Raw genomic sequence first — 20,263 nt, forward strand, 5'->3', positions numbered from 1 at the left:
CTACTAAAAATACAAAAAATGTGGCGGGCGCCTGTAGTCCCAGCTACTCGGGAGGCTGAGGCAGGAGACTGACGTGAACCCGGGAGGCGGAGCTTGCAGTGAGCCGAGATCGCGCCACTGCACTCTAGCCTGGGCGACAGAGTGAGAATCAAAAAAAAAAAATCTGCCGGATATTCAGAGGTGTCTGCCTGGTGTGTGAAAGTCACTCAGAGATACAGGAGTTGCGTTAGGAGGATGGTTTAGATGCTACTGTGTAACAAGTAGCCCCCTAGTCTCTGGGTTAACACATTTGTTTCTTGCTCATGCCCACACGGTATACAGGGCTCTACTCCAGGCAGTCCCTCAGGCCTCCAGGTAGAAATTTTGAGACAGTCCCACTGTGTCGCCCAGGCTGGAGTACAATGGTACCATCTCAGCTCACTGCAACCTCCGCCTCCTGGGCTCAAACAATTCTCCTGCCTCAGCCTCCCAAGTAGCCGGGATGACAGAAATACCACCACGTGCAGCTAATTTTTGCATTTTTAGTAGAGACGGGGTTTCACCTCGTTGGCCAGGCTGGTCTCCAACTCCTAACCTCAGGTGATCTACCCACCTCAACCTCCCAAAGTGCCTAGATTACAGGCAGGAGCCACTGCACCCAGCCTGGAATTTTAAGGCAGGGTCTTGCTCTGATGCCCAGCCTGGAGTGCTATGGTACAATCACAGCTCACCTCGACCTCCTGGGCTCAAGCAATCCTTCCGCCTCAGCCTCCCAAGTACCCGGGACTATAGTCATGTACCACCGCCATGCCTGGTTAACTTAGAGATGGGTTCTCACTATGCTGCCCAGACTGGTCTCAAACTCCTGGGCTCAAGTAATCTGCCCACGTTGGCCTCCCAAAGTACTGGTTTTACAGGCATGACCCACTCTACCTGGCCAACACATTATCTTTTTTGAGACAGGGTCTTGCTGTCGCCCAGGCTGGAGTGCAGTAGTGCGATCTCAGTTCACTGCAACCTCTGCCTACTGGGCTCAAACGATTCTCCTGTCTCAGCCTTCCGAATAGCTGGGATCACAGGCACACACCACCATGCCCAGCTAATTTCTGTATTTTTAGTAGAGATGGGGTTTTACCATATTGGCCAGGCTGGTCTCAAACACCTGACCCCAGGTGATCTGTCCACCTTGGGACCGCACCCAGTCCCAAGACCCTATCTGAAAAACAAAGACAAAAATTATCCCAAGATTCAGCCTAAGTACAAGGGGTAGGGAAAAAAGGGCAGAGCAGATAGCTATTCAGAGTGTAGCCAAATTTCCTGTGAGACTCTTAGAAACTTTTTTTTAAGACAGAGTCTTGCTCTTTCACCAGGCTGGAGTGCAGTGGCGCGATCTCAGCTCACTGCAACCTCCGCCTCCCAGGTTCGAGTGATTCTCCTGCCTCAGCCTCCCAAGTAGCTGGGACTACAGACACCCGCCACCATGCCCAGCTAATTTTTGTATTTGTAGTAGAGACGGGGTTTCACCATGTTGGCCAGGATGGTCTCAATCTCTTGACCTCATGATCTGCCCACCTCGGCCTCCCAAAGTGCTGAGATTACAGGCGTGAGCCACCACATCCGGCATCTACAAAAAAATTAGCCGGGCGTGGTGATGCACATCTGTAGTCTCAGCTACTCAAGAGGCTAAGGCAGGGAGATGGCTTGAGCCCAGGAGTTGGAGAGGCTGCAATGAGTAATGATGGCACCACCACACTCCAGACTGCATGACAGTGAGACCCTACCTCAAACAAACAAACAAACAAAAAGGCTTAGAGCCACCAGGCTGGGCGAAGTCCTTCCAGATTTCCAAAAGTTGAGCAGGGACGGGATGGGAAGGCCCCTTTCCCTTCAGAGGACAAGACACGTTCACTCTCTGCCTTTCCCGGGTGCTTTATTACACGTGACGGCGATCAGTCGGTACACCACAGACTGGATCGTGCAATGCCATAGAAGATCCTTCCCACTTCCCACCACCATGACCCCCCCTGGTTGGGGGAAAAAAAAAGGGGGATGCAAAGAGGAGCCGGAGTTGGATGACAGCAGCGAGGCCCCTCAGTAGGTGATCTGGTACACGGAGGCATGCTCCCCGGAGCCTGTGACAATGAGGCGGTTGTTGGAAGAGACGTCACAGCACGTGATTGGGGACGTCTCGGGCACCTGGAGGGGGCAGTGGGCAGTGAACTGGGGTAGGGCTCACACACCCCTGGTCTCTACCCGTTAGCTCAAGCATGAAGCATCGTCTCTTCGAAGAAAGACAAGGTCCTGCTCTGTTGCCCAGGCGGGAGTGCAGTGGTGCCATCTCAGCTCACTGCAGCCTTGACCTCCTGGACTCAAGCAATCTTCCTGCCTCAGCCTCCCAAGTAGCTGGGACCACAGGTGCACACCACCACACTCAGCTGATTATCATTTTATTTTTTGAGATGCAGTCTTGCTCTGTTGCCTAGGCTGGAGTGCAGTGGCACAATCTCTGCTCATTGCAGGCTCTGTCTCCTGGGCTCAAGCCATTCTCCTGCCTCAGCCTCCCAAGTAGCTGGGACTACAGGTGCTCACCACCATGCCCGGCTAATTTTTTGTATTTTTAGTAGAGACGGGGATTCACCGTGTTAGCCAGGATGGTCTCGATCTCCTGACCTCATGATCCACCCGCCTCGGCCTCCCAAAGTGCTGGGATTACAGGCATGAGCCACCACGCCTGGCTCAGCTAATTATTTTTTATAGAGATGGGGTCTCACTATGTTGGCCAGGCTGGTCTCGAACTCCTAAGCTTAAGGGATCTTCCCGCATCAGCCTCCCGAAATGCTGGGATTAAAGCCATGAGCCACCACACCTGGCTAATTTTTCAACTTTTTATAGAGACAGTGTCTTGCTGTGTTGCCCAGGCTGTAAACATGGTCCCTTTTGGGCCACCCCCAAGTCCTGCCCCCAGTCCATCGCAGTACCTGGAACACCTTTGTCCCTGTTGGCATGCTGTAGACACCAAGGAAGTCGTCCATCCCAACGCTTGCCCACCACTGGCCTGGGAGAAATGAGGGTGTCGGCTCATGGGGACACCAGCAGCCGAAGGTGGGAGGAGGACCACGCCGGGGGCAGGGGGGCGGGGTGGGGGAGAAGGACCACCCTGGGGGCAGGGAGTCGGGGGGAAGGGCCATGGGGGGGAGGGGCCATGGGGGGGAGGGCTATGGGGGGGGAAGGGCCATGGGGTCGGGAGGGCACAGTACCCACCCCCTTCCCTCCGTCATCCCCCGGCAACAGCATCCCCAAAACTTGTTTGTGCTACAGATGGGTTCTGAGGTGTCCTAGAAGGTTGGGTGGGGTCTTGTGGGAGGCTGGGGGCTGCAGGGGAGTCCACCCACCTTCCGCCAGCCGCTTACCAAAGGGGGAGAACTTGGTGCTCAGGATGACGCCGTCTTTCTGCCCCACCATGTGCCGCTGGCTCCCGCTGGTGCTCTGCAGCCACTGCTGGCCATTGGCCATGCCCAGCAGCAGCCAGTCCTCCTGGGGGCTGTGGGACAGGCTCATTATCTGGGTAACGGGCAGTGGGGAGGGAGGAACCTGGTTAGGTCCCAGCCTGGCCCAGGAAGCAGGCAGGCGCCTGGGGACCTACCCTGGAGGCCGAGTGACTGACCCCTTCATAGCTGTGCAACCCTGGGACAAGCAACTTCATATCTGTGCCTCAGTTTGTCGGTCTGTAAAATGGAGAGTCTTCCCTACTTTGCACCCAATATAGCATGAGTGTTTGAGACGCAGTCTCACTCTGTTGCCAGGCTGGAGTACAATGGTATGATCTTGGCTCACTGCAACCTCCACCTCCCGGGGTTCAAGCGATTCTCCTGCATCAGCCTCCCAGGAAGCTGGGATTACAGGCGCCGCCACCATGCCCAGCTAATTATTCTGTATTTTTCAGTAGGGATAGGGTTTCACCATGTTGGTCAGGCTGGTCTTGAACTTCTGACCTCAAATGATCCGCCCGCCTCAGCCTCCCAAAGGGCTGGGATTACAGGTGTGAGCCTCCGCGTCCAGCCCTCATTTTTGTATTTTTAATAGAGATGGGGTTTCACTATGTTGGCCAGGCTGGTCTCAAACTCCCGACCTCAGGAGATCTACCTGCCTCAGCCTCCCAAAGTGCTAGGATTACAGGCATGAGCCACCGCGCCCAGCCTCAACCTCATTTTTTAATGTGAGGACCAGATGATGCCTGGCCGAGCAGACCCCATCCTAGCCTCCGCACCTGAGACTCGAATTGGTACTCCAGAGGCTTCATGATGGTCCTCTGGTCCCAGCACCGCAGACAGGCATCCAGCCCCCCCGTCCAGATGTTGTAGCCCTTGACCACCATACTCTTGACTCCATCAGGGTAACCTGTGAGGTCCCTGGCCAGAAGGGACATCGGGAGGCAATCAGACCAAGACGCTGAGGTTTGGGCCCCCAGAAACACCAGTCACTACATTTGGGCATGAAAAGGACGGTGCCACCACCCACAAATCTCTGCCTTCACGGAGTGTGTATCAAAGTTAGCAGAAAATGGACACAGGATCTAGTGCCAGCCCGTCGGCAGCCCTCAGTCTCCCTTCTCCATCCTGGGCCTCCCCTTGGTCTCACCCAGGCCTCCCCTTGCCTCTTCTACCCTGAGTCCACCCAAGCTCTGAGGCAGGTCTACAGGAATCCCTTCAAGCAGGGAAGGGGAATAGTGGTGGACGGGTGGTGTGCTGTATTTTACGTCAGCCATCGCTTCCTGCAAACATGCGGATAGATATTTTATATACTATATACATATTTTACATGTATTTTTTAGATGGAGTCTCGTTTTGTTGCCCAGGCTGGAGTGCAGCAGCACGATCTCGGCTCACTGCAACCTCTGCCTCCCGGGTTCAAGCGATTTTAGCACCTCAGCCTCCCGAGTAGCTGAGATTACAGGAATGGACCACCACGCCTGACTAATTATGTATTTTTAGTAGAGATGAGTTTTCTCCATGTTAGGCTGGTCTCAAATTCCCAACCTCAGGTGATCTGCCTGCCTCGGCCTCCCAAAGTGCTGGGATTACAGGCATGAGCCACCGTGCCTGGCATGCATGTGTATATATACATATACACACACATATACATGTGTATATATATGTATGTGTGTATGTGTATATATGTGTGTGTGTGTGTGTGTGTGTGTGTGTATATATATATTTTTTGAGATGGAGTCTCATTTTGTTGCCTAGGTTGGAGTACAGCAGCATGATCTCAGCTAACTGCAACCTCTGCCTCCTGGATTCAAGCAATTTTAGTGCCTCAGCCTCCTAAGTGGCTGGGATTACAGGTGTGTGCCACCACACCTGGCTAATTTTTGCATCTTTAGTAGAGATGAGGTTTCACCATGTTGGTCAGGCTGGTCTCGAACTCCTGACCTCAGGTGATCCACCCACCTCAGTCTCCCAAAGTGCTGGGATTACAGACGTGAGCCACCGTGCCCAGCCTGTTATATACAATATATACATATTATATATATGTTGTTTTGTTTTTTTTTTTGAGACGGAGTCTCGCTCTGTCGCCCAGGCTGGAGTGCAGTGGCACAGATCTCAGCTCACTGCAAGCTCCGCCTCCCGGGTTCAAGCGATTCTCCTGCCTCAGCCTCCCGAGTAGCTGGGACTACAGGCGCCTGCCACCACACCCGGCTAATTTTTTTGTATTTTTAGTAGAGACAGGGTTTCACCGTGTTAGCTAGGATAGTCTTGATCTCCTGACCTCGTGATCTGCCCACCTTGGCCTGCCCCAAAGTGCTGGGAGTACAGGTGTGAGCCACTGTGCCTGGCTAATTTATGTATACATATTTTTAAATAGAGATGGGGTCTCATTACGTTACCCAGGTTAATCTCGAACTCCTGGGCTTAAGCATTTCTCCCGTCTTGACCTCCCAAAGTACTGGGTTTACATTTTTCAGGCACCACGCCTAGCCTGCTGTTTTATATTTTTACAACAAATTTGCCCTTCTGACAAGCCTTTGAGTTTGGGGCTGTCACATCCTGTGTCCAGGTGGGAAAACTGAGACAGACAAAAAGTAAAATGCCCTGGGCTGCAAGGAATGCAGTCCAGCCAAGAGTCAAGTCCGCACCTCCAACTTTCTCAAATGTAAGTTCAAGGGGGCAAGGGACTTTGGCTGGGAGAGTGCTATATCCCAGGTTCAGGTGGCAGCAGGAAGGCGGGCAGAGGTGGTGGCAGGAAGGTGGGCGGAGGTGGCCACAGGAGGCTGGAAACAGGATGCTACCCCTGCCCACCCCCCAAACGCACCTGACCACACTGTGATCCCGCAGGTCCCAGATCCTGACCACACCGTTGGTGAAGCTGGCAAAGGCCAGGTTGGCATCCAGGTTGGCGTCTAGGGCCTGGCAGTTGAGACCTGCACAGGGTAACTGCTCCTTCACATGCAGGGAGGGCGCCGCCAGGTCCCACACGCTCACACCGGCCAGGTTGTAACCACCGGTGAGCAGGCTCCTGCTGTTTGAGGACAGCAGGCAGGTACGCAGGAAGGCCCCAGGGGTCTGGGATGGACAGAGTCACTGTGAGCTGTCGCCCCCTGTGGCATTCTGCCTGGACTGCTTTGCCTCATGAGAGCGAACTCCTATTCATCCTTTAGGTTCCTAGCTATTATGCCCCTTTTCCCTGGAAGCCCTCTCTCCACCATCTGGGCTCTCCCAGACTCAAACCTCAAACCCCCCGTTCCCAGAAGCCCTGCACCCCAGGAAACCAAGGCCGCCCTCACCTGTACAGGCAGGTGGCTCTCTGGGAACCTGTCCTCAGCCACCTGGCCAGTCAGGCTCCACACCTTGACGCCTCTTCTGCCACAGGTGAACACATGCCGCGTGAAGCTGCTGATGGCTGTGGCGACCACGAGCTCCCCATGTACCAAAATCCGCATCTTCTCCAGTTTGCACGGGACGGCGAGTCTCTTAGACTGCCCGGGCAAGGCATCTGGCCTCTTCCATGTATCTTCAAAGTCCTCAGGGTCCCAGGATCTTGGGAGGGGAGGCCTCGGGGTAACTGACCTGCCTGTGAGCCCCCTTTGCCCGGTGGGAGCCACACATCAAGGCCTAGAGGGGCTTCATTCTTTTTCAGATTTTGATCCCCCTCTCAAGGTCTTGTTTTACCCCCAGACTCCCCAAATGTCCTGCTCACATTCCTTCAAGTACTGTCCCTTTGCCACAGCCCTCCATATACTTCTGCTTTCTTCCCAGACTGCTTTGCTCCAGGAGGGAGAACTCCTATTCATCCTTTAGGGTCCTAGCTACTATGCCCCTTCCCCAGAAGCTTTCTTTGCCCCATTTCTGGGTTCTCCCAGCGTCACTCCACAAGGTTGCAACAATCTGCATCCAGTTCTAACACAGCTACACCCCACACCCCCTTCCATGAAAATGTCTTCCCCAAATGCCTTGAGCCCGGTATTGGGGCGACAATCCTGTGAACCTAACAATGAACTTTTTTTTGAGATGGAGTCTCGCTCTGTCACCCAGGCTGGAGTGCAGTGGGGGCGATCTCACCTCACTGCAAGCTCCGCCTCCCAGGTTCATACCAGTCTCCTGCCTCAGCCTCCCAAGTAGCTGGGACTACAGGCGCCCGCCGCCACACCCGGCTAATTTTTTGGATTTTTAGTAGAGACGGGGTTTCACCGTGTTAGCCAGGATGGTCTCGATCTCCTGACCTTGTGATCCGCCCGCCTTAGCCTCCCAAAGTGCTGAGATTACAGGCATGAGCCACCACGCCCGGCCTAACACTGCAGTTTTCTACCCAGCCTCTGCAGCTGCTGTTGGAGAGGATGGCAGTAGTGATGGGAAAGGGGGAATAAAGTATGACACCTCTGTTCCCCTCTATGTGCCGGGAACAGAGGTGTAGACACGAAGGAATTCCCGCTGACCCTCACCCCACCCAAAAGCGAACAGTGCAGACACTTACATGGACTGTAGAAACGGAGAGGCTCTTCCAGGAGGCTCCTGTAGGTGGGGGAGATCACAGCTGTCCCCAGGCTCCCCACACATCTGTGTCCACCTCCTCTACCCCACCTGGGCCGCCTTCATGCTGGGCTACCAGCTTGGGCCTGGGTCTCACCTGGACCACACTACACCTTGTGTTCCTGTCTTGGGAACCATTAGCGGGGCTGGAGGAGGTCTCAGGTGGCCTGGGGGCTAGTCGGGAGACAAAAGGGACTAAGCGACTTGCATTGGCTCCTAAACGCAGGCTGCCCCCGACCCCATCCCGCCTGGAGTTTGTCGGCCCCCGCCCGCTGGGATTACTGGAGGCATCTTCGGCACATGGGTCCGCTCCTGGGTCACAAGATCCCGGCGTCTTGCTTTCCTGTCCCTGGGAAATGGAAAAGTCTCATTAGGCCTGTTAGGACCAGAAACCCTCAGGGATTCCTGGGCAGCGTGCACAGGGCTTGTCAACTGCCTGGGGTCCCATCTCCAGGTCCAGGCAGAGTTGCAGAGAAGGTGTCAGCGTATAGGGTCCTGGAAGCCCTGGGCTGTGGGTCCTAGGCTGCTCCAGTATAGCCTGCTGGATCACCCAAGTGCCCCCCTGGGCGACCCGAGGGGCAAGACGGAAGGAAGGCAAATTGCACAGGAACCCCAGATGCCTTGACCTGGGGGAGCCCAACTGCCTGCCTGGAAGCGCACCCCTCTGGGTAGGGCCGAGGTCGTTTACTCACCAGGCCTGGTGCCTGCTCTGTCTCTATGACAACGGAGAGGAGGAGGGGGACAGAGAGAGAACAGCAGGGTTCACTGCACAGCCCCTGGGATGCAGCCTGCGGCCGCCCCTTCCCTCTCAGCCTCGGGGACACTCACGTCTGTCTCTGGGCTTTGCCTTCTCATCGCGGACGCCGGCAAAAATCCGCCAAAGTTGCTCTGTCAGAGTGTCGTGCCAAAACCAAGGCTCCTTGTCCCAGAACGGCTGGGTCTCCAGCTGATCGTCCGCCTCCAGAGGCCGCCGGAGCCAGTCGGAGGACCTGGTGGCCATGATGTCCTCAAAGCTTGACTCCTGCAGGGTCTTGTCCTCTGCCTGCCGGGGCGTCCCAGGGCTGACTGGTTCAGCAGGGGAGACCTGGCCCGGCAGGAACGAGGTGGTGACAGCTTTGAGGATGTACCTTCACCCAAGCCTGTCCCCTCCCCTCCTCGAAGACCCAGACACCCACCTGCTCAGACTGGACACCCTGGAGTTGGCTGCAGCTCTCCACAATCTGTAAGAAGTTTCCTATCTAGAGGGAGGTTGGCAGCAAAACAGTTAAACATTGTTGCAGTTAAGGGTTTGCAACCCTACAGCATGATTATCCCCACCTGTCAAAGGAGGTTATAGCATCTACTTTTTTCTTTTTTTTTGAGACCGAGTCTGTGTTGCCCAGGCGGGAATGCAGTGGCACCATCTTGGCTCACTGCAACCTCCGCCTCCCAGGTTCGAGTGAGTTTCTTGCCTCAGCCTCCTGAGTAGCTGGGATTATGGGTGCCCGCCACCACGCCCAGCTCATTTTTGTATTTTTAGTAAAGATGGGCTTCACCATGTTGGCCAGCCTGGTCTTGAACTCCTGACCTCAAGTGATCTGCCCACCTCAGTCTCGCTAAGTGCTGGGATTACAGGTGTAAGCCACCACCACCCCCGGCCTTCATCTACTTTTTTTGGAGCTAAGATCTCACTCTGACACCGAGGCTGGAGTGCAGTGCAGCAATGATAGCTCACTGTACTCGCAACCTCCCAGGCTCAAGTGATCCTCCCATCCCTCCTACTCAGCTCTTGAGTAGCTGGGGTTACAGGTGTGCACCACCATGCTCAGCTAATTTAAATACAGTTCTTGTAGAAATGGGGGTCTCATTATATTGCCCAAGCTGGTCTTGAATTCCTGGCCTCAAGTGATCCTCCCACCTCTGCCTCCCAAAAGTGCTGGGATAACAGGTGTAAGCCACCGCACCCGGCCTACCGCACTGGCATATATCTTTTTTTTTTTTTTGAGACGGAGTCTCACTCTGTCGCCCAGGCTGGAGTGCAGTGGCCAGATCTCAGCTCACTGCAAGCTCCGCCTCCCAGGTTCACGCCATTCTCCTGCCTCAACCTCCCAAGTAGCTGGGACTACAGGCGCCTGCCACCATGCCCGGCTAGTTTTTTGTGTTTTTTTAGTAGATGGGGTTTCACCATATTAGCCAGGATAGTCTCGATCTCCTGACCTCGTGATCCGCCCATCTCGGCCTCCCAAAGTGCTAAGTGCTGGGGTTACAGGCTTGAGCCACCATGCCCGGACCTTTTTTTGTTTTTTTTTTTTAGACTGAGTCTCACTCTGTTGCCCAGGCAGGAGTACAGTGATGTGATCTCGGCTCACTGCAATCTGTCTCCCAGGTTCAAGCAATTCTCCTGCCTCAGACTCCCAAGTAGCTGGGATTACAGGTGTGTGCCACCACACCAGCTGATTTTTTTTTTTTTTTTTTGAGATGGAGTCTTGCTCTGTCACCCAGACTGGAGTGCAGCAGTGTGATCTCGGCTCACTGTAAGCTCCACCTCCCAGGTTCACGCCATTCTCCTGCCTCAGCCTCCCGAGTAGCTGGACTACAGGCGCCCGCTACCACGCCTGGCTAATTTTTTTTTTGTATTTTCAGTAGAGACGGGGTTTCACCGTGTTAGCCAGGATGGTCTCAATCTCCTGACCTCATGATCTGCCCGCCTCGGCCTCCCAAAGTGCTGGGTTTACAGGTGTGAGCCACCGTGCCTGGCTGATTTTTGTATTTTTAAGTAGAGCCAGGGTTTCACCATGTTGGCTAGGCTGGTCTTGAACTCCTGAGCTCAGATGATTCTCCTGCCTTGGTCTCCCAAAGTGCTGGGATTACAGGTGTGAGCCACCACACCTCTAATCCTTTTTTGGGATGTTTTAAAAAGAAAACCTGCCCACCACCACCCTTTGCTTAAAATAGCTTCAAGCAGGCCAGGCACAGTGGGTGAAACCCCGTCTCTACTAAAACATGCAAAAAAAAATTTAGCCAGGCTTGGTGGTGGACACCTGTAGTCCCAGCTACTTGGGAGGCTGAGGCAGGAGAATGGCAGGTACCCCGGAGGTGGAGCTTGCAGTGAGCCAAGATCGTGCCACTGCACTCCAGCCTGGGCAACAGAGCAAGACTTTGTCTCAAAAAAAAAAAAAACAAAAAAAAAAAAAAAACGGCTTCAACCAGCAAAACAGCATTTGCTTAAACTTTGGAAAGATACTAAGAAACTGAGGGTTACTTGCTGGAGAGAATTGATAGAAACAGGTCAGTAATTTTTTTTTCTCTTTTGAGACAGTCTTGCTGTCACCCAGGCTGGAGTGCAGAGGCACAATCTCTGCTCACTGTAACCTCTGCCTCCTGGGTTAAAGCAATTCTCCTGCCTCAGCCTCACAAGTAGCTGGGATAACAGGCACCCGCCACCATGCCCAGCTAATTTTATATTTTTAGTAGAGACGAGGTTTCTCCATGTTGACCAGGCTGGTCTCGAACTCCTGACCTCAGGTGATCCGCCCGCCTCAGCCTCCCAAAGTGCTGGGATTACAGGTGTGAGCCACCGCACCCAGTCTGGTGTTTTTTATTTAAAACGAACAAACAACAATAATCAAGTCATCTGACCACTGTCAATCTCAAATTTAAATGTAGTTTCCCAGTAAACAATAAAATCTAGATCAACACCATCCAGTGCAAGTATAATTGGAATCATATATTAACACAGTCATGCATATGAAATGTCTAGTAGCCATGTTCAAAGTATAAAGAAACTGGGCAGGTGCAATGGCTCACACCTGTAATTCCAGCATTTTGAGAGACTGAGGCGGGCGGATCACCTGAGGTCAGGAGTTCGAGACCAGCCTGGCCAACATGGAAAAGCCCTGTCTCTACTAAAAATATAAAAGTTAGCCAGCTGTGGTGGCACATGTCTGTAATCCCAGCTACTAGGGAGGCTGAGGCAGGAGAATGAGGCAGAGGTTGCAGTGAGCTGAGACCCTGCCACTGCACTCCAGCCTGGGAGACAGAGCATGATCCGTCAAAACAACAAAAAAAGAAAGCAAGGTGAGTGATCCCGTAAGTTTTTTCTACAAACAGGCTACCTGTCTGTTTCCTTAGTAGGAAGGCGGAGGGAGGGGCGGGGAGGGGAGATCCTCCATCGGAGCCCTGCGGGGCGCTCCAGGCTGCTGTCTGCTGGGGCAGCCAGTGATGGATTTCCCAGCTGAGCCCGCCCAGCAGCAGCAAAGCCCAGGGGAGCCCTCTCCAATTCACCCCGCCTCGTTAATGCGCAATTTACCGGCACTTTAATGCGCTCAGCATGAAAAGTGTGGCTCCCTTCTGCCTGCTAGCTGGTCCTCCCGGGGGAGAGTGGCAGGCGAGCTGGCGGAGGAGGGGGCTGTGCGCTGATGGGGATTTTAAAAGCGCAGCAAGGAGGCTGGGAAAGCCCGGAACTGGAAGCAGGTGGTGGGGGAAGCGGGCTGCCCTGGACCACAGGCCAGACTGGGCTGCCAGGGATCCTGGGGCCTCCTGCAGTGGGGGCTAGGCAAGGACCCTCCTGGGTCTGGCTCCACCCTAAGTGGCTCCTTTGGGGCCCTCATCCACTGCGTATCCCGACGCTCGGCAGTTGTGGTCAGGTTCCTCCCAAAATGCGTCCGCAATTATTCAATTATTTCTCATCACTAAGCAACCAGCATTCCACACCTGGACTGTCCTAACTGGTTCCTGGGCTTCTGTCCCATCCCTCTCCTTCTGTCCTCTCCGCAGTAGCCAGGGCCTGTCCTCTGTCTGCAGCCCTCCATGGTTCCCACCTCCCTCCCTTGGGGTTCAAGTCCAAGTCCTCCCTGAAGCTCACAGGGCACCGTGTGGCCTACCCTGCCCCCCTCCTTCTCTCACTCTGCTCCAGCCACTCGGGTCCCCTCGCAGTGCCTTCAGCACCAACACGATAGACACCGTCCTGCCTCAGGGCCTTCGCACAGGCTGTGCCCTCTGCCTGAGATATCCCTCCCATCCCAGACAGCCCCACTTCCTCTTTGATGTCCTTTAAGCGTCTGCTCAGATATCACCTTCTCGCATGCCTTCCCCAACCACCCTGAATTGCAACCCTCACCCACTCTGGCCTCCCCAGTCCCCTGGGGGCTACTCTCTTCCACCCCCCACCTTGCCCAGTCCTCACCCCCTAACACTCCATCTACCAGGCTCCACTCGCCCCAAGGGTGGAAAGCTCTGCGTTGTTCTTTGCTATTTTCCTGGCTTCTACAATAGTATTTGGCAAGGAGGTGACAAATATCTGTTGAATGAATAACCATGTTTTGGTTGCTTCCTGGCCCCCCTCACCCTGTTCCCTCTGCTGCCCCCCTCCTCCCAGGCCCTGCTAAGTTGCAGACACGGCCCTGGGCCCCTGCCAGTTACATCTGGCACAGGCGGAAAATCCTGCCAGTGCCTGGGAGAAAAGGCCAGGTGGCGGGAGGACGGGCAGGGCTGGAAGGCGTACTTCAGCTTGGGCCAGGCACCCTGGGTTGGTAGGTGGGAGCCTGGGCACCTCCCCTCCCCATGCAGAGCTCCCCTCGCTCCCATGTGCTATGGCCCCTCATTAACACTCAGACACGCAGAGGAACACAGCGGGTGCCTGCCCCACCACAGGCTCTCTCTATCCAAAGCAACTGACCGGCATCGAGGTCGTGCAGGGGCCCAGGGAGCGGAAGGAGCAGGACTGACCCTCTCTTGGAAACAGCTCAGACAGGACTGGAGGTGCTCCCCAAGATACGGGGCCTCCGCTAATACCATGGGGGATTCCAAGTCAGCGTATGTCCCTCCTCTGCCAGCAGTCCTCTGGGGCTCCCACCTCCCTTGGGGTCAAAGGCCAAGTCTTTCCCATGGCTCACAAGGCTCTGCATGACCTGCCCCTGTCCCCTCCCTGTCTTCACCATCGCCCCCCCCTTTTTTTTCTGAGACAGAGTCTCGCTCGGTCACCCAGGCTGGAGTGCAGCGCCACAATCTCGCCTCACTGCAATCACCACCTTCCGGGTTCAAGCCATTCTCCTGCCTCAGCCTCCCAAGTATCTGGGACTAGAGGCGCCCGCCACCACACCCGGCTAATTTTTGTATTTTTAGTAGAGATGGGGTTTCACCATGTTGGCCAGGCTGGTCTCGAACTCCTGACCTCAAGTGATCTGCCCTCCTCAGCCTCCCAAAGTGCTGGGATTACAGGCGTGAACCACTGTGCCCAGCCCCACCTCTGTCCTTTCTCATGCCTTTCACGGAGGGACAGCCGCACCCGAGCTCCTGGTCACCCACCTGCTTGTGATGTTCTGCCACATCCTGCTGGATCTTGTGCAGCTACAAAGGGAAAACAGGGATCCCATCAGGAGGTGGTCTGGGTGTGAATGCTGTGTGACCCTGGGCAAGTTGCTCTACCTCTCTGGTCCCTACTCCACCCCCTTGTTTTCACCTTGTTTTCTCTTTTACTTTCATACTACGCTGATGTATGGTCCCTACTTTTTTTTCTGAGAGGGAATCTTGTTCTGTCGCCTGGGCTGGAGTACAGTGTGATCTCAGTTCACTGCAACCTCTGCCTCCCAAGCTCAAACGATTCTCCTGCCTCATCTTCCTGAGTACCCGGTATTACAGGCACCCACCACCATGCCCGGCTAATTTTTGTATTTTTAGTACAGACAGGGTCTCTACTATGTTGGCCAGGCTGGTCTCAAACTCTTGACCTCAGGTGATCCACACGCCTTGGCCTCCCAAAGTGCTGGGATTAGAGGCGTGAGGCACAGTGCCTGACTGAAAAGAGCCTCTCCAGGGCACTCAGGAGGCAGGGCTGTGAAACCACTGCCTTGGCTTGTCCCAGTGGGGCCCTCCTTGGTCGGGGCTGCTTGGGTCTGGCTCACCGAATAGTAAATGCTCTCCAACTCCGCAGCAAAATGAGGAGAAAACCTGAGGGGGAAGGAGGAGAGGCTGGAAGACCTGTGACTTCAGGACCCCTTCCCCAGAGTGAGCCCCGCCCTCAACCCCTAGGGAGGGTCTCCACAAAGCTGGAAGGCATTGGCTCCCAAAGCCAAATTTAAGGCAGTGTCAAGAAGTTCAATAAAGATTTTAATGCAGTATATTCTTTTCTTTTCTTTTCTTTTTTTTTTTTTTTTGAGACGGAGTCTCGCTCTGTCGCCCAGGCTGGAGTGCAGTGGCGCAATCTCGGCTCACTGCAAGCTCCGCCTCCCGGGTTCACGCCATTCTCCTGCCTCAGCCTCCCGAGTAGCTGGGACTACAGGCGCCCGCCACTGCGCCCGGCTAATTTTTTCTATTTTTAGAAGAGACGAGGTTTCACCATGGTCTCGATCTCCTGACCTTGTGATCCGCCCGCCTCGGCCTCCCAAAGTGCTGGGATTACAGGCGTGATCTTTTCTTTTTTTTTTTTGAGACAGTCTCTCTTGTCACCCAGGCTAGAGTGTAGTGGCACGGTCTCGGCTCACTGCAACTTCCGCCTCCCGGGTTCAAGAGATTCTCCCACCTCAGCCTCCCGAGTAGCTGGGATTACAGGCACCCACCACCACGCCCAGCTAATTTTTTATTTTTAATAGTGAAAGTGTTTCACCATGGTGGCCAGGCTGGTCTCAAACTCCTGACCCCAGGTGATCGCCCACCTTGGACTCCCAAAGTGCTGGGATTACAGGCATGAGCCACCGCGCCCCACCCTGCCACTTTCTTCAATTTCTTTTTTTGAAACAGAATCTCACCCTGTTGCTCGGGCGAGGGTGCAGTGGTACAATCATGGCTCACTGCAGCCTCCAACTCCTGGGCTCAGATGATCCTCCTGCCTCAGTCTCCTGAGTAGCTGGGACTACAGGTATGCACCACCACACTCAGATTTTTATTTTTTAAGAGATGGTGCCTCACTATGTTGCCAAGGCTGGTATTAAACTCCGGGCTCAAGCGATCCTCCTGCCTCTGCCTCCCAAAGTGCTGGGATTACAGGTACAAACCACTGCACCTAGCCCATGCAGTATTTTTTTTTTTTTTTTTTTTTTTTTTTTTTTTTTTTTTTTTTTGAGACGGAGTCTCACTCTGCAGCCTAGGCTGGAGTGCAGCGGTGTGAACCCGGCTCACTGCAATCCTCCGCCTCCTGGGTTCAAGAGATTCTCCTGCCTCAGCTGGGATTACAGGCACCCGCCACCACGCCTGGCTAATTTTTGTATTTTTTGTAGAGAAGGGCTTTCACCATGTTGGCCAGGTTGATCTCGAGCTCCTGACCTCAAGTGATCCACCCGCCTCTGCCTCCCAAAGTACTGGGATTGCAGGTGCGAGCCACCACACCCAGCTATTCCAGTATTTTTCAACAATAAAATTGAATGCCAACAAATCCATGTCGCACAGGAAAATCAACATATTAAACAAAAGCTGGGATGGGTATTGCTGGGCTCTCCATGCTGGGTATCCGCATGACTTCCTGTTCTTGAGCCTGTCTCTTGGGCCAGCAGTTTCTAGACCACTCACTAGGACCCCAAGGAGAGAGGCCAGGTGGGACCCCTTCCCAGCGTGGGACCACCAGCCCCTGGAATTGCTCTCACCTGGGGAATTGCTTGAGCCGATTTAGAATGCCTTGATAATTCAGTGGTGGAGAGCTCTCAGAGTTCGAGATCCCAGGACGGGGCTGGAAAGGTCAAAGCAAGGTTACATAAAACTTACAATGCCCTGGCCAGGCGTGGGTGGCTCACGCCTGTAATCCCAGCACTTTGGGAGGCCGAGACGGGCGGATCACGAGGTCAGAAGATCGAGACCATCCTGGCTAACATGGTGAAACCCCATCTCTACTAAAAAGAAAAAAAAAAATACAAAAAACTAGCCGGGCGAGGTGGCGGGCGCCTGTAGTCCCAGCTACTGGAGAGGCTGAGGCAGCAGAATGGCGTGAAACCGGGAGGTGGAGCTTGCAGTGAGCCCAGATCGCGCCACTGCATTCCAGCCTGGGTGACAGAGCAAGACTCTATCTCAAAACAAAAAAATTAAAAAAAAAACTTACAATGCCCCAAACACTCAAGACCCCAGGTCTCCATCTCAACCAGAGTACAGGTATTAGGTTGGTGCAAAAGTAATTGCAGTTTTTTTTTTTTTTTTTTTTTTGAAACCAAGTCTTGCTCTGTCACCCAGGCTAGAGTGCAGGGGCACAATTTCAGCTCACTGCAACCTCTGCCTCCCAGGTTCAAGTGATTCTCCTGCCTCAGCCTTCCGAGTAGCTGGGATTACAGACGCCTCCCACCATGCCTGGCTAATTTTTGTATTTTTAGTAGAGATGGGGTTTCACCATCTCGGCCAAGCTGATCTCAAACTCCTGACCTCGTGATCCACCCGCCTCGGCCTCCCAAAGTGCTAGAATTACAGGCATGAACCACTGCGCCTGGCCTCTCTTATTTCAGTACCTAAAAGAGCACCTTCCATTTTGCACTTTGGCCTAAAGTCTAAAATATTCACCACATTTTTGTGATGAAAATAGAAGCACAAAATATTTTTAAAAATAAAAGGCCAGGCAAGGTGGCTCACGCCTGTAATCCCAGCACTTTGGGAGGCCGAGGTGAGCAGATCACCTGAGGTCAGGAGTTTGAGACAAATTGAGGCAACTCAGCAAAACCCTGTCTCTACTAAAAATACAAAAATTAGCCGGGCATGGTGGCACAAACCTGTAATACCAGCTACTCAGGAGGTTGAGGCAGGAGAATCATTTGAACCTGGGAGGTGGAGGTTGCAGTGAGCCAAGATCGTGCCACTGCACTCCAGCCTGGGCGACAAGAGCAAGACTCAATAAAATAAAGTCTTTTGGCCAGGTGCGGTGGCTCACACCTGTAATCCCAGCACTTTGGGAGGCTGAGGCGGGCAGATCACGAGGTCAGGAGCTCGAGACCAGCCTGGCCAACATGGTGAAACCCCATCTCTAATAAAAATACAAAAAAAAAAAACTGGTGGTCATGGTGGCAGGTGCCTGTAGTCCCAGCTACTCGGGAGGTGAGGCAGGAGAATCACTTGAACCCGGGAGGCAGAATTTGCGGTGAGCCGAGATTGCGCCATTGCACTCCAGCCGAGGTGACAGTGAGACTCCATCTCAAAAATAATAAAGTCATAAAGTCTCAAAACAAAATATCCCTCATCTGACCCCTTTACAAAAAAAAGAGTTTGCTCAGCCCTGAGAGCCTAAATTTACCAATGGTCATCTCTAGGACATAAAGTACAGGGAGCCGGGATTGCTTGTAAAATATTAACCAAATACGTGCTGTGTTCCTGTGTTTTTTATCACGTATGTGATTAGAAGCTACATTTTTTTAAAGATGGGATCTCACTTTGTCACCAAGGCTGGAGTGCAGTGCCTCAAACTCCTTGGGCTCAAGTGAAGCCTCTGTCTCAGCCTCCTGGGTAGCTACAACTACAGGCAGGCCCATGTCACTAGGCCCAGCTGATTCTTTTAATTTTTTTTGTAGAGACGGGGTCTCATTACGTTGTCCAGGCTGGTCTCAAACTCCTGGGCTCAAATGATCCTCCTGCCTCGGCCTCCCAAAATGTTGAGATCACAGTTGTGAGCCACTGTGTCCAGCCTACACTTAATTTTTTTTAAAAAAACGGCTCCTTGGCACCTGTCTTGAATGTAGCAGTGACCGGTATTGTCTTCAGCTGTGAGGCCTGGATGAGGCCAGCCCAGGTCACAGGTGGATACAGGATGAGAAAGGGGCAGAACCTCATTGGGCTGACCTGGGTTTCCCTTGAGGGCTGATCCCACCCTATGCCCTCCTCACCGAAGTGCCTTTCGGGGGGCCCTTGGGGCTAGGCTGGTCCCTAGAGGTCATCTTCAGGTAGTAGCCTCCAGGACTTTAGCCAAAGTCTAAAACAAGGAGACAGCAGGTCTTGAAGGACAGAAAATAAGGCAGTGTCAGGGAGGGAGCCACCCCTTACCCCACCTGCACCTCCCGGTTTGGTAAGTCTCCAAGGCCCCAGTCCTGCGGTTCCCCCATGCGTTCCCTAGGTCCCGTCCTCACTTATCAATGCCTCCAGCTGCCCAGATTCATGGGGCCAGGAACCCAGAAAGAACTGAGCCCTGCCTCCCAGGCCTCACCCTAGGAGGTTGGGGTGGATGGTGCACATACACTCCCTGCTGGCGCCAGTCAGGGATGGGGGAGCCCAGGGAAGGTCACCAAAGCTCAACCTTAGTTTTGAGACAATTTCCTAAAGTGCAGGGAGATCACTAGAAAGGGGTTTTGAAGGATGAATAGGAGTTAGCCAGGTGCATTGGGCAGAATTCATCGGACAGAAGAAACGACCTCCCTCCACCTGCATCCCAGCTGCAGCACCAAGCTCCTTCCTTGCCTCAGTCCTGCCCTTCCACGCCCCTGCAGCCCCGTCCCCGGCCCGGGAATCTTGGAGTCCCCCCAACCCCCAGGAAAACGCCTGGCAACTCACGTCCCTCACAGGGCGGAAGCTGCCGAGGTCAGCCAAGTTCAGGCCAAGAGGAAACTCCTCCTTCCCCCACCGGGGGCCATTTGACCCATCGGGCCCCGCCTCGTCCCGCCCTGTCCCCGCCCCGTCCCGCCCAGGCCCCACCCAGCCGCCACCTGGACCGCGAAGCGGATCAATGAAGGCGCAGTAGCTGCACGTGGGTTCGGGCTCGGGGTGGGCAGGCATCTGGCGGCACTGGCCAATCGCGAGGCCGTTTGCGCACGTGGGTCGCGTACGCCCTCCCTGATTGGTCGGCTCTCCCCGGCTGCCGGCCAAGCTGTCACTCAGCGAGCCAGGAGCCTCCGCCTAACCCTTTCGGTCCCGCTGCCAGGAAGGGCGGAATTGCAGAGCTCTAGGCAATTTGGGGTCCCAGCGGGGGCGGGGATATTTAGGAGGGCGTGGGGCTTGAGGCTCGGAGGGTGGAACTTGGGGAAGGATAGGTGGCGAGTAGTTGCATTGTTTTACTCATTTTTAGCCTTGTCCGGAAGTGGCTTACGGCTGGAGGTGCGGAGTGGGAGGTGGGTGGGGTCAATCTTTAGCGCTCTCACCCCAATTCTTAGATACGGGCCAATTATATTTTCCTCAATATTAAATAACGTGCAATGCAAACGAAGCTTCTAGTACTCTTTCGGGAGCCAACTTACTGGGTTCCCTTGATGGTCCTAGCCCCAGGCTATGCATTGGGAATAGTGGAAGCTCTCAGGCAGAGCTGGGCTGGTTACAGGAGAAGACAGGGAGGCTAACGGGGCTGCATGTACTCCGAACAGGCCTGGGATGATTTCAGAGAGGTAAGTGGG

The 20,263-nt window shown here is 54.2% G+C and overlaps 1 protein-coding gene across 6 annotated transcripts; it reads right to left on the minus strand.

The window, feature by feature from the left end:
* Positions 1 to 968: 968 nt before the first annotated feature.
* On the minus strand, positions 969 to 19,527 carry TLE6 (TLE family member 6, subcortical maternal complex member). Of its 6 annotated transcripts, none has more exons than XM_007994741.3 (17): positions 19,431 to 19,527; positions 18,770 to 18,855; positions 16,562 to 16,644; positions 14,888 to 14,933; positions 14,292 to 14,333; positions 9,182 to 9,244; positions 8,835 to 9,090; positions 8,699 to 8,721; positions 8,289 to 8,355; positions 8,104 to 8,180; positions 7,951 to 7,988; positions 6,764 to 7,016; positions 6,292 to 6,542; positions 4,247 to 4,388; positions 3,390 to 3,540; positions 2,958 to 3,034; positions 970 to 2,175 (listed from the first exon to the last, which is right to left on the minus strand). In XM_007994741.3, exons 2-17 carry the CDS (start codon positions 18,818 to 18,820, stop codon positions 2,071 to 2,073), a joined length of 1,725 nt encoding a protein of 574 aa, XP_007992932.1. In that variant the 5' UTR covers positions 18,821 to 18,855; positions 19,431 to 19,527; the 3' UTR covers positions 970 to 2,070. The 6 variants fall into 6 exon arrangements, with proteins under 6 accessions (XP_072873239.1, XP_072873237.1, XP_007992932.1 ...); XM_073017135.1 differs by having other exon boundaries at positions 18,770 to 19,215; positions 19,431 to 19,488; XM_007994742.3 differs by lacking the exon at positions 19,431 to 19,527 and adding an exon at positions 19,010 to 19,407.
* Positions 19,528 to 20,263: the final 736 nt, after the last annotated feature.

Source organism: Chlorocebus sabaeus, chromosome 6, assembly GCF_047675955.1.
Source record: "Chlorocebus sabaeus isolate Y175 chromosome 6, mChlSab1.0.hap1, whole genome shotgun sequence".
Lineage (NCBI taxonomy): Eukaryota > Metazoa > Chordata > Mammalia > Primates > Cercopithecidae > Chlorocebus > Chlorocebus sabaeus.